At 33.9% G+C, this 13,367-nt stretch overlaps 1 protein-coding gene across 1 annotated transcript; it reads right to left on the bottom strand.

The window, feature by feature from the left end:
* Positions 1-955: 955 nt before the first annotated feature.
* On the bottom strand, positions 956-4,576 carry LOC149959016 (uncharacterized). Its single transcript, XM_090165119.1, has 5 exons — positions 4,491-4,576; positions 1,817-2,325; positions 1,650-1,758; positions 1,351-1,581; positions 956-1,158 (listed from the first exon to the last, which is right to left on the bottom strand). Exons 2-5 carry the CDS (start codon positions 2,272-2,274, stop codon positions 1,054-1,056), a joined length of 903 nt encoding a protein of 300 aa, XP_090021245.1. The 5' UTR covers positions 2,275-2,325; positions 4,491-4,576; the 3' UTR covers positions 956-1,053.
* Positions 4,577-13,367: the final 8,791 nt, after the last annotated feature.

Raw genomic sequence — 13,367 nt, forward strand, 5'->3', positions numbered from 1 at the left:
AAAAGGACGTGGTTAAAACTTCAATGTTAATAAAATGTATTGAACGAATATTTTTTTTGAAGTACTTAAAATTATTTCCATGCCCCTCAAGTACGATGGTTAAACGTACAAATGTAATAAAAAGGAACTAATCAGTTTTCTCTTGCATCGCTGGTGCGAAAGAAGAGACGCAATGATTCTGTATAGTTAAGTTTACTCCCGACTGTTTAAAGGAGGTTTCTTCCGAAATCTTCAGTTTCCTTTCTATATAAACTTGTAGAGGTTTAAGGTTATTGTAAGTGTAGGGAGCTGTTGACTTGCGTTTCATGAAGGTCTTGTCACCACCGCCCTACGCAGTATAACCCGGTTACCAGAGTTAATCGAATTAAAAGTCGTGAGATAACTTGTAGCACAGGCATTCTAGCCCAAAAATTCAACCCAGAACCAATGAGATAGATTACGAAAATTGTCATTGTGATGTTGGGAAAATCCGCCATCTTGGCAAATGGCTGCCAAAAGAAGTAAAACTCTACATAACTTTGGATATAATTATCTGATTGGCTCGTAGTATAGCTTCAAGTGTAGCTTAGATTCTTAGAACACAGATCGAGCGGAGTGTTCTATATGTTCGTAGCGTACATCAAACCGGAAGCTAACAAACATGCATGGAAACAGGGTAAATTGGTAAATTTTAGGGATCAGCGTTGCATATTAAATCACATATTAGTCGTGAATAGTTTCCATATATAAACAGTTAATCGAATTTTTTATGTTAAATTGAAATTTTGGCAGTCAATGTATCCGTTTCCCCGAGCTGTAGTTTTGAAAATACGCCTAATAAAACTTTCGGAAATCATGAACCCGATTGTACAAAATATCAAGAATACGTTGAAAATTAAAGATAGGCTGCGGTCTATTTTACCTATTTGTTGGAAGGCAAAGGCACTCTTTGATAAAACATTCAATAAACATTACATTTCTGCAATAACAAACTTTATGAACCTGAAACAATACAATAAAGCTGTAACTAATGTATCTTTTTTAAAAAGGTTCTAGTTTAAACTTTCGCAACGCTCATTTGTATTTCCAAACGTACACACCGCCTATAATCCCAATTGAAGCCAGCACCAGAGCACACATTAAATAACGGGTTCGATTCATGGACTCCAATACGGCAATCTATTAAAAGATAAAGATAGGGATATTTTATGTTATCAAAGATTATTGATTCTGTTACAAGCAATATTTTCAGTAAGCTTGGTAATAGAAAAATTTACAAATGCTAGCTTTCTTAGGAGTGTGCGTGATGTTAATGGAAAAAATAAATAAAACTGAAGATACACAAAGGTGTCAATTAGTGGCGCAACATACCCATCCGCCCCGTTTAGCGACAAACTCTCCCACTTTCTTTAGAATAAATTGGATCGCCGCCATTATAAACGTTTTTGTTACTTCAAACAGTTTGCTTTCAATGGCTATTATGATTACGTCGCTGCAAAAGGTGAACAGGGTAACGACTCTTTCCCAGGGATATTTTCCATCGACGACAATCTTTGTTAAAAAGTACTTTAACTTTTCAACCGTGAAATTCTCAATATTTTGCTAAAAATTGTAAAACAGTGTTGAATACATTTTGGACCAACTGCGTATGTTTAAGGATGTTCCTTTACCATGAATTCATTGGCTGCATCACGAGCACGTTGTCGCCCGTGCATCTTAGCAAACTCTTCCGTGTGACTTCGGAGGACAGAGGCCAAGCGTGCGATATTTCTATAATCGCTGATTGGAAATATGACATTAATATCAGACTTTACATTGATATTGTGCTTATAAAAACCTTGGAATATAATCTTGATCTAATAATTGCTGAACCTCAACAGGAACAGTTAGATTTCGAGAGCGAAGAGTTCCTTGCACGAATTGTCCTAGAAGCTCTTTGGATTCATAACGAATCTCTTCAACATTTCGCCATGCATGACTTTGATTCAGATACAGAGCGCCACCATTGAAATGGTCTATGTGCAGGTTTAATGTAAAATTGCCTCCATGATCAACTAAATTGGTTTCATTTCGAAGACTGCTTAATGTGGATTGAATGAGCTGCTCTGAAGATGTGTTATTTAAGTTGTCAATGGTCACTTTCGCACCAGAAACCTTTTCATTCGAAAACATTTGTATTGTGTTCGTCGCTGTGGTGGTAGTAATCGATGCCGGTGCTATTTGTGTTACTGACATTGCGCCTCCATTTGAAACTTTAGCTACTTCACTTCGAGGTTCTTCTTGTTCGCTATTCATTCCAAAGCAATCAAGAAGATTTTTTTACTGAAAAGGTTGTTGACTGCAAAGCTGAAAGTGTATAACAAATAAAAGATTTAGTCGCAAGTCGCCCATTAAACTAAACGTCTTAGCCTAAATGAAAAGCCGTACTCGTTAAGAGGGGCCCAAATGGTAGGGTTATTAAAAAATTATACAAAAAAAATATAAAACGAAATGAATATAAACAATCGCTTGCAAACAATCAAATATAAATTATGTGCTACAGATTAAAGTTTAAGAAATATAATTTCCTGTTTCGTCATTCATGTTTACTCTCGATAAAGTTGATTTTGGCCAAGGCACCACTTTAGGCGGCAGGGTTATATTACAAAGGAGGCTGATGGCAGGCCCTTCGTGCAACACGAGCCAACAGCTTCCTAAACTTACTATTACTGTTAGCCTTAACATGTTTTTATGATAAGGATAAACTAAAGTCATCTTTAACCAGTAGCTAGAGAACATGCAAACTCAACGCCACAAGCTTGGATCGAAACCAGCTTCTTTTCGAAAGCGTTAACAATTCCGCTACCCCACCTAATGACCAATGGCAGAATGTGTTAACCCTACTTAATCTAATCTCAATTTACAGCGTTTTTCGTAGGTTTTATCGTTTCTTCCACCCTTGGCCGTCTGAAGGAAGTTGAAATGTTTTACATTCGTTATAATAGGGCTCGGTATTCGGATAGAAAATTTTCCGTTTATTTATCTTATTTGTTGCATATTAAATCGTATAATAGTCGTGAATATTATCCATAAATACGCAGTTAATCGAATATTTTAGGATTAATTGAAATTTTGCCGGTAAAATCCGTTTTCCCGAGCTCTAGATTATTACGTGATTTGACCATTTTATATATTTTTTTAAATTCCTCTGATATCGGAGCAATTAATATCTTCAAGTTCCGTCGACTGTTCGTAATACTTCACTTTGATCGAACGAAAAAGGTTGATAACCTTATTTAGGCTAATAATTGATTTCGATCGAAATACATGAGGTACATGTATTAAGAAAACCATTTTTTTTCGTCCTATGGGGTTAATACAGCCAAGATGAATAAAATTTTGCCTGAATTTATTTGAATAATTACAAAGAAGAAATATGTTTACATTTAAACAAAAGTCTAAGTAATATATATATTTTAAGTATTCTTTATGCCTGTTGCCGGTTTGAATCCGAATTATCGGCGTAAGTCTTACACGAGATAAACTTGCGCTGATAATAAAATATTTCACTGTTCTTGGAAGTGCTAAGAATATATAGATAGATAATTCAAAAAGGCCTATTTCGACGAAAGCCGCCATTAAGAACTCTGACACATCAATTTCAGAAACAAATTTAAATAACATGAAAGCCTTAAAAATGAAAAGCATTTTAGTGGACTGTTTTACATGAGAAAATACGGCACGTTTTTATGGGTATCGAATTTTATTGTTATTTCATAATAATCGTTAATTTAGAATAGGTAAAAGTAAGGAAATTTGATGCCACTATTCATCAGCTAGGCTAATACCCAAGGCACCACCCTCGGCCTAAGTCATTGAGCGACTTCTAAAGCCTTTAAAGTCGCTGCCTAGGTATTAGGATGCAGCTGCTTATATAAGACGTAACACTAATTCGTTTTCGGAATGATTTTCATCGAATTTTACTGAAATCTTGAACAATGTTTATAGAGTGCTGATTAATATATTTCTATAAGCAAATTTAAAAACACCAAAAAAAACATTATATAATTTATTCTATAGAATGTCTATAGAACATTTCTAAGGAACATTTCAACAGAAACTGTACATTATGAAAATGGGGAAGCTTTCTCATTATCCCATTTAAGCTTCATAAACAATAGCTAATAATCACCTCGATATTATCACATAAATGTTTTAACGACAATTAACAGATTAAATTAATATAATAAATATTATTAATATTATTATTAATACTAATATCTTGTTTTTATAGTTTTACAGTAGCAGTTTTTTTAAACTACTTCTTAAATCTATCAACCAAATCTGAGAATACCGTGTGACTCGTCCAAAATTTGGTTAGGCTTATGGTGAGGATTAAATAATAAATACTCATTAAAGATTACCTACATTTTTCATCATCTATAACTTAGAGTTACATTTGCTAAAAGTATTATTAATGCAATTTAGTCATGATATATTTATAATAAATTTAAAAAATATATTTAATTTACCATTGAAAGTAGTCCTTCGGGTAATGATCGCTTACTATTGCAAAGGCTTATTCTAGAATGCACCTTTAATGAATTTCCCAGAATCATTTTGTTATCGGAAATACAGATAAAAAGACATTGTCCACTTGCTGAATCCATTTTCGTTGATTAGAACCCAAACGATAAGATATTTCATTAACGACAGTTCAACGTTTTTACTTTGCGGACTTGATAAATCTTAATTCAACTATCCGTAACACTATTGTTACTTGTAAATTTATGTCTAAAGAAGAAAATATTATAATTTATAACTATAACAAGGACGAATAATACTCCCTACGTAATTTTTTAAATTATGCCCAAGTGATTTATTAATAGTATAAATAAATAATAAAATGCCAAATATCTCTGACAATTCACAATATAAATTGTTGATTCCTTATAAACATTGAAGGCTTCAGAAAATGACCTCTTGAAGAACACTGCAACGAATAAACGCTTCTTTTATTTAAATATTCAACGTGTTAATTGTTTTAATAAGCAGCCGGATAAAATATTGAAAAACTGTGAGTTACATACGCTGTAGGCTGAGCCCGTTATCATACAATTTAATCTAAGCCGGAAAGCCTTGTCGAAAGTTATAAAACATGTCTTTGCCTCATAAAAACGATTTTACCCCTCCCTTCTGGATATCACGCAATATCACACTTTTCTTTTAATATGAGTTTTAAACGGTCTATAAAGGAAGCAAGATATACAAACAGAACAAAGATAAAGGATGCTTTGAGTTTCAAAGTGAATATGGTTCTCACCAGAAGTAAATGAATCAAAGATTTTAAAATGACCCGAAAAACTGGAAGGCATTTTCCTTATGGAAATCTATTTAAATTTAAGCTAACATCCCGAGAAATGTGTATACTATTGGGAAAGCAAATTATTATTACTTATGTGCGTTGCTATTATTTATCGCGGGATTTCAGGTAATTGTCAAATGCTAAAAAAAATTAAGGTTTTTACCAAAATGTGTTATGTTGATCAATTTTATAGATTATTTACAAAAAACGTCATGTTATGCCTTTTATAGTGTATTAACAAAATTTGTCATGTTAAGCATTTTATATTGTATTAACAAAATACGCATTTTATAGTTGCATATTTTACTTGTGAGAAAAAACTCTTAATGGCACTCCCATTTATTCTGGGCAAATATCAAAGAAATCTGCCACTAATCCCTTTTGTTCAGGTAACATGACACTTAAACGATCCCACGAGATTAGTGTTTTCTGTTTTGAACAATTTAATTACATATTGGGATTATAAGTTAATATATATATCATAGTTAGTCTTCAAAATAATTTAAAACTTCCACAATTGACCTCTGATGATGGACCATTCACTGGTTTACATGTAGATCTGATGCACCCATTTTTGAACATAATGTGTATATGTGCCAAACCATATATCTCGCTGAGTAAATCTTCTCGCTGCGCCACATTAAACGTGTAAGTCACGCACTAGATAGCGTGCTTCCCTCAGTTGGCCATTTTTGTTCGCAATCTCATCTCTCTCATAAACGCGTACTAACTGTTCCCACCCATATGTTATTCCAATGTTTTGTTGTAAAATTTTCGTTGGTGCTCTTGCGCCTTAACCAAATATTCTTTAGATCTTTCTATATCCTCGCGAAGTTGTTGAAAGGAAAGATAGCTTTCGTCTACTATCGGTACTTCGTCTGAATCATCCACATGCCAAGAGAGTCTAGGTTCCCGCCCACAGTTTAGGTAAAATGGAGAACGTCTGCAGTACTTTCGTGGAGCGGAATTCATCTTGTAGGAACGGCAATTGCTGGTCCCACTGTCAGTGATCATTCCCCGCGTACATAGACACCATTTCGCCTATCACTCTGTTTATGCGTTCCCTTTAGGTTGGATTGTGGATGATATATCGTAGTGTGCTTAGTTCGGACTCGTAAAAGACGGAAAGTGTTTTCCCAAGGGGACAAAACAAACTGTTTCCCTTGGTCACTAAAAATATTTTTTTGGAGATCTACAACGTAAAATAAAATCACGTAATTTTATGCAACATACGTCAGCCGTTATTCATCGAACTGGAATTAATTCAACGTACTTCGTAAAATAATCAATGAAGCCTATTAGAAATATGTTCTGTTTCCAACTTAGTGGTAGGGGATCCATTATGTCAACTCCCACCATATCGAACGGATCGATAGGGTCAGTACTTTTCATTAATCCAGGGGCACGACGATTGCGAGCTTTGTGTTGCTGGCATATCACACAACACTGGACGTATTTCTTAAGGTCGGATTGTAAACTGTGCCAAAACTAGCGATATCGAACTTTTGCAATAGTTTTGTCTTTACCTCTATGGGCTGAAGTAGGGTGGTCATGCAACAATCTAATATAATCTTGTCTTAAACAAGAGGGTTAATACAATTTTCGAGGATAATATCCCCAAGCCTTTCGATATAAAATATCGCTATCGATTTCGAATTTAGTTGTAAATTTCTCAATTTTTAACCTTAATGATTCACGAATCTGAATGCAGTCAGGATCATTTGCTTGGGCTTGATTTACATCGTTTCCCGTCTTTTTGTTTGCTCGAAGACCTATCGGTACGAGCTATGTAAGTTTTTCAATTTTCTTCAAATTCGTTTAGGGTTTAGCTTTTTTGATCCCTTTTTATAATTGACTTATCTACTAATTCGCTAATTATCTCATCCATTGCAATACAGTCCATAGGTGGCTCATTTTAACGTTACATTTCGTATTTACTATTCTCCACCACTCTCCCCCTATTCGGCTTTCCGTTGCTATGCAACTCGTTTTGAAATTTTTAACGTTTAGGCTTAGACTCTCTTTTCGGTTTAATAGTCGCAAGCCAGATTTCCCGCACGGTACTGATAAGTTCCAACTAGGACGAAACCGGTCTACCGTTGGAAATTCTGGCTATTTTATTAATTTATAATTTATTTTCTCACTCGAAGATCTATTTGGTCCTAATTTCGCGTTTTTTTGTACGAGCTATGTAGTTTATAAATTTTCTTCAAATTCGTTTAGGGTTTAGCTTTTTGTATCCCTTTTTATAATGGTATTATCTACTAATTCGCTTATTATCTCATCCGTTTTTTACATCGTCTATCGAAAATGTATTGTACATTTAATGAGGGGCCGTGGGTAAAACTGCTCGTTGAAATTGTTCAATGGTTGAGTCTCTTAATTCCATAGCGGCTAACGAAGTAGGGGCTCGCGAATGAGCGTCTGCTACGACGTTTTCAACGCCCTTTTTATACACTATATAAACTTAAAAGATTGTAAATACATGGCCCATCTAACTAATCGAGCGTTAGGATCATTTACGTTAAACAACCGCTGTAAACTCTTGTGAGCAGTGAGTACAGTGAACGATTGATTTTCTAAAAATGGTCGAATTTTTTTAACGGCCCATAAAATAGATAAACTCTTTCTCCAAAGTCGTATCCTTTTTCTCAGCGATACTAAACAATCGACTAGCGTATGCTAGCTGAACTGCAACTCAATTTTGCTTCTGAGACAGCATACAACCGAGTCCCAAGTCACTAGCATGCGTAGTCAGGATACAAGCTTCGGTCGACTTGTACGTGGACAGCGCTCCGGCATTGTACAATGCCCGCTTCAGAAGCTCAAAGGATCGTTGTTGTTCCGCGCCCCATACAAATCGAATGAAGTGGTTCCGCTAGAATATAATATTTGGGAATGAACCTTGAGTGCCAACCTGTAAGGCCTAAAAATCGTTGCAATAGTTTAACATTTTTTGAGGTGGAAATTTCTTGATCACGTCGAAACGTGATATGGATACCCGATTCGTTAAGTTATCGGGGTTACTTCACCAGTGTTTATTTCGTGATATATTAAATTCGTTCGACCTTCTTTAGGTTCAAAACAATCGGGGTATCTTATAAATAGTGCTTTTAATTCATGCAGTAGTTTAATAGGTAGTAGTATATCGGATCTAGGACATCTCTTCGCTGGACAACTCGTCGCTGGACGAGTGGTCGGCGGACTTTTCGTCGCATAGGACAATTCGTACCCGGACCACTGGTCGCCGGACAAGTAGTCGCTTGGAAATTATGCGTAGGCGGACAACTTGTCGCGGGACACATTTTTTATTTATAGATTTTTTTTATTAAAAATACTACGTAATTCAAATTTTGTAGATATCGATGTTTTTTTTATTAAAAATACTACGTAATTAAAATTTTTTCTTCAAAATACTAAAAAAAAACAGTTACAACATTGTAGGATATATAAAAGGTGACCAAATTTTAAATTTGTTATCGAAAATGGGTATCAACCGGGATAGTTTACTTGAAAACTGCTCGCAGCGTGGTTATACTTATACATTAAATAAACGGGATATGATCAGTGGAAAGTGTTTTTGGGTATGCCGGGAGAGATGAATTTGTAAAGCGCGAATTCATACTGTGGACGGTGTAGTTGTCAAAAACGTTGGTGAACATACTCACAGTGGAGATGTAGTAACTGTTGAAGGAATCCAAGCTAGGGCAAATATTTTACTATATATTTTTTACAGTTGATCATCGCTTGCTGTAAACCAAGCCTTTGGTCTTTTTTGGATGCCATACATAAGGAACAAGCCCTCACTGAGTTTAAATTGACGCAGGGAGAATATAGAATTACCCAGCCATCAAAAAAGGCTAAATACGTAAAACTTGATGAAAGAATATAAAATTATGTAATCGAATGTGACAAACAAAACAGGGGGCGGTTTTTAGAAAAAATAGCGACAACTTACAATTTGTAATTTGTTATCTACAAAATTTGAATTACGTAGTATTTTTAATAAAAAAAATCTATAAATAAAAAATGTGTCCCGCGACAAGTTGTCCGCCTATGCATAATTTCCAAGCGACTACTTGTCCGGTGACCAGTGGTCCGGGTACGAATTGTCCTATGCGACGAAAAGTCCGCCAATCACTCGTCCAGCGACGAGTTGTCCAGCGACGAGATGTCCGGCTCCCGGTATATCGAGGGGGAAAAGATTTCTTTTCCCCCTCGATATACCGGTAAGCACGACCCCAAACTCGAAAAGGTACAAACAAGGAACGGAAATGAATTTTTCCATCGTTGGAAATTCCTTTGGCTGGAAGCAAAAGCCACGTAACTTTTATTAATTTGTTTTTACTTTAAAGTGTTATCTAATTTTATTAGGAATTCTGATACAAATTGTGAAAACGCGCAGTCCAGAATCACAAATATTCGCGTAGATATATATTTTTGAAAACGCACGTGCCTTTAATATGCACTGCCTTTTCAAATATTTAAATTCATATTTTTCAAAATGCTCGGCTAACATTTACGTGGATTTTGCTATTAGGCGAAGTTGTGGACTTTGCACTTTTGGGAAACCCCCTTTCGAAACGACCTCAAGCAGTATAATAGAATAAAGACAAAAATATAGTTCTTTATATTGCTATCGTTTCAAGTTCGTGAGGTTCGGCCATTAGTAGTGTCGTAAAATTGGTCCGCGTGCGAGTGTCGAGGAAATTAGAATTTAATTAGTATCTGCAATATGGCTAAGTCAATTCAAGGACTACACATGCTTATAAAGCAAGGTTCCTAGAAATTAATTTACGCTAATATAGGTTGGCTGGTTTGGCAGCATTTCCTATGGGCAGTTTTGAGCGCGTTCATTGGCTGTTCGATTGACGTCATCATGAGACTTGGAGAATTTCTTTAGTTTTTTCCCAGAGCCTTCAGGAAGATAGATTTGGTGCCAGATGGCCGTCGCTTTTGCCTAAATTATGTCATAATTTATGAATTGTATTAAGTACATTTTTTTCAACTTTATTGTTATTTAAATATTAAATTTTACTATTTTATTTATTTTGGATTGTTTTTAACCAAAGTTAGATGTAAATATATTTACATTTTAAAAATACATGCCATTATGACTTAAGACTATGCCGTTTTTATTTAGGTTTTTCCATAGGGTTTTTCATTTTTTATATCAATATTTATTCTTTTATATGGTTTCCAAAAGCTAATAAGATGACTGGTACAAGATGTGCGGTTGCAGTGTGCAAAAATTGTTTAAAATCCACCAAACAATCTGAAGAAACCAAAAATATAACATATCATTAATTCCCCAAAGATCCTGAGCTACAGGAGGTGCGGGTTGTGCGTTGTAGAAGGTTAGACAAATTTAATCCAGAAAAATCGCGTATTTGCTCAGAACATTTTAATTTGGAAGACTTAGTGAGGGCGATCCCGTGGGGGCTCTGGGGCTCGAGCCCCCACAGGGAAAAACCAACGAGGGCTGAGCCCCCACAGAAATAAAATTGAGGAAAAATAGCAACTAGGGAAATATTTATTATCTTACTGCCTTTATTTGGGTCCGAATTCAGTCTTTTTACAGAAGTTATTTTGAGATTGCAGATGCGAGTAGCGTTACGATGATATAACCGTGAAATTAATTACGATATTATCAATGTATTCATTGACGGATGAGATATTAAAACAAACGCTTAAAAAAATATGTATAGTAATAAAAATTTAGAGCTGTACATTTTCGTGCTTAAGTTTTAAGTATATGAATTTTTGGATGAAATTATTATGGCCTGTGCCCCCACAGAAATATTTTCCGATCGCTGCCGCTGTCTACGATCAGAACTGACGGGGATTTCTCGAAAGAGAATCGGAAGATAATAGTAGGAAAAAGCACAAAAAATGACAAAAATTGTGACCTAACATTTCACAGGAATATTCGGCAATTTCATTATAATTATCCTAAAATGTACTTAGCAGCTTTACACACAATGACATAAAGAGTAAGGAAGTGTATACCGGATATTATTATTATTATTATTATTTTTTTGCTCCTTGATAAGAGGCCATAACATATCCGAACATCACTAGCTAGTCTTTCCTCAGTTATTTCGTTCTATATAATTTGTAGAGGAAACTGATCTCAGTTATTTTTAAATTCATTGACAATAATTTAAAAAAAAGCTTTACCAGCCAAATTAATTAAAAAATTTAAGTTTTAAAAAACATATCCAGGTTACGTTATTTTATTTTATTTTATATCCAGGTTAGCTTTTTATTTTAAAGTTGAAAAAATAATGGTGATATTTTGTATCAAATTGTTGACTAGATTTCAACTTTGACATTATTGAATGATATTGGCGTTTTTAATAGAGAAATAGTTGAATCTCAAAAATACAACGTTTCGATGTAATATTAATTTTAAAATTGACATTTTTGGCATTAAGTTGTAAAAGATATTTGTGATGTTATATAGAAACTTAGAAAGTCATTTTTGTATATTTGGAACAATTATATTGTTTTATAAAAGGGTAAAAGTTAACTAGTGAAGATATTAATTTTAAAATTGACATTGCAAAATTGAAAAAGATATTTGTGATATTTTATAGAAAGTCATTTTTGTATGTTTGAAACAATGGGTATGGGTTTTATATAAGGGTAAAAGTTAACTAGTTAAGATATTATTAAATGTATTGAGCTATTTCTGATATTTCGTTTTTAATTTTTTTGGATAACACTTGTATTTGTTATATGTAAAATTCTAATTGTAATGTTCGGTTTAATAGAAAATTAATTTGTCCAATAAATTCTGGTTTAAAAAAGATTTTTTATATCAATAAAACAAATTGCACACTTTCAATTTTTGTAAAAAAACTCGAAAATAACCAACACATTTGCAGCGGTTAAGCGCTTAGAGAGAGACACGGGACGGGATGGGAGTCTCATGATGACGTCACAAACGCGGACGACGAGAGAGTGAAAATTTCCTGAGATTTTAGAACCGCGAACTGGCCCCCCTTGCTTATAAAGTGGGCTGATGGTAGCGAAACATATGATAATAATTCGGTGAGGTGTATAACAAATAGTGACCTTGCGTCGGAAATTGCTCATGCTGAGGATTTTAAGAAATTCATCAATATCGTAACGGACGTAAAGTGGAGAGATGAATCTTCGCCAGCTACTTTGTTAGCTTTCGGTAAGTTCACTTAGTTTCTAATTTTATAAATTTCCTACTTATCCCTGTTATATTTTTGCTAATTTGAAAAAAAATCTATAAACTTTAATATACTGTGCTACAATATATTTCAAAGGAAACTGTCATAGTAATTTTTTTTTAATTTTTTGAAATTAAAGTTTTAAATATTCATTATCAACCATCATGTTTAGGATCTTATAATGAAATGAAAAAAAATAATTAAACTCATTTCTGGAGATAAAAACAGCAGGACAAAGATAATCAGAAAATTTAATTAATTTTTTTTAATTATAATATGGAACTATAACCGCTTGTTCTACGTCGTACCTTCCTATTTCTGGCTACTTCAGTGTCATACCCTTAAAATTAATTGTCTCTAATTTAAAAATTTAAAAACTAAAATCTTAAAAAAATAATGAAGACTTTCTTTTGTGCTAAAGAGGATTAAGTTATTATTTTCGAATTAAATTAAAGTAAATATTTTTTAATTTGTTGATAATTAAAGCTCTTATTGAACTACAAAAATATGTTAAATCTATGTAATTTATCAGTTTTATATTTACTATTTTAATTTAGATAAACATTGGAGACGGAGTACTTGTCAAAAAGTCAGACAGAATTTGCATCTAATGGCAACGGGCGTTTTTTCGCAAGAAATTTACTGTTAAAGGTTTTTTCTGAAATAGAAATTGTTAACACTTCACTGACTGGGAAACAATCAAATACATATCGAAATATTCCGGCTAAAAAGCAATTGGATCCAAGAAGAGTCAAGGCCGTTCAATGTAAGATATCAAAACTGCTTGAACGATAACTAAAAGTTGCAAAACAATAATTACTATCCTTTAAATACTTAGA

The sequence above is a fragment of the Leiobunum rupestre genome, chromosome 2, assembly GCF_980474605.1.
Source record: "Leiobunum rupestre chromosome 2, qqLeiRupe1.1.hap1, whole genome shotgun sequence".
Classification (NCBI taxonomy): Eukaryota; Metazoa; Arthropoda; class Arachnida; order Opiliones; family Sclerosomatidae; genus Leiobunum; species Leiobunum rupestre.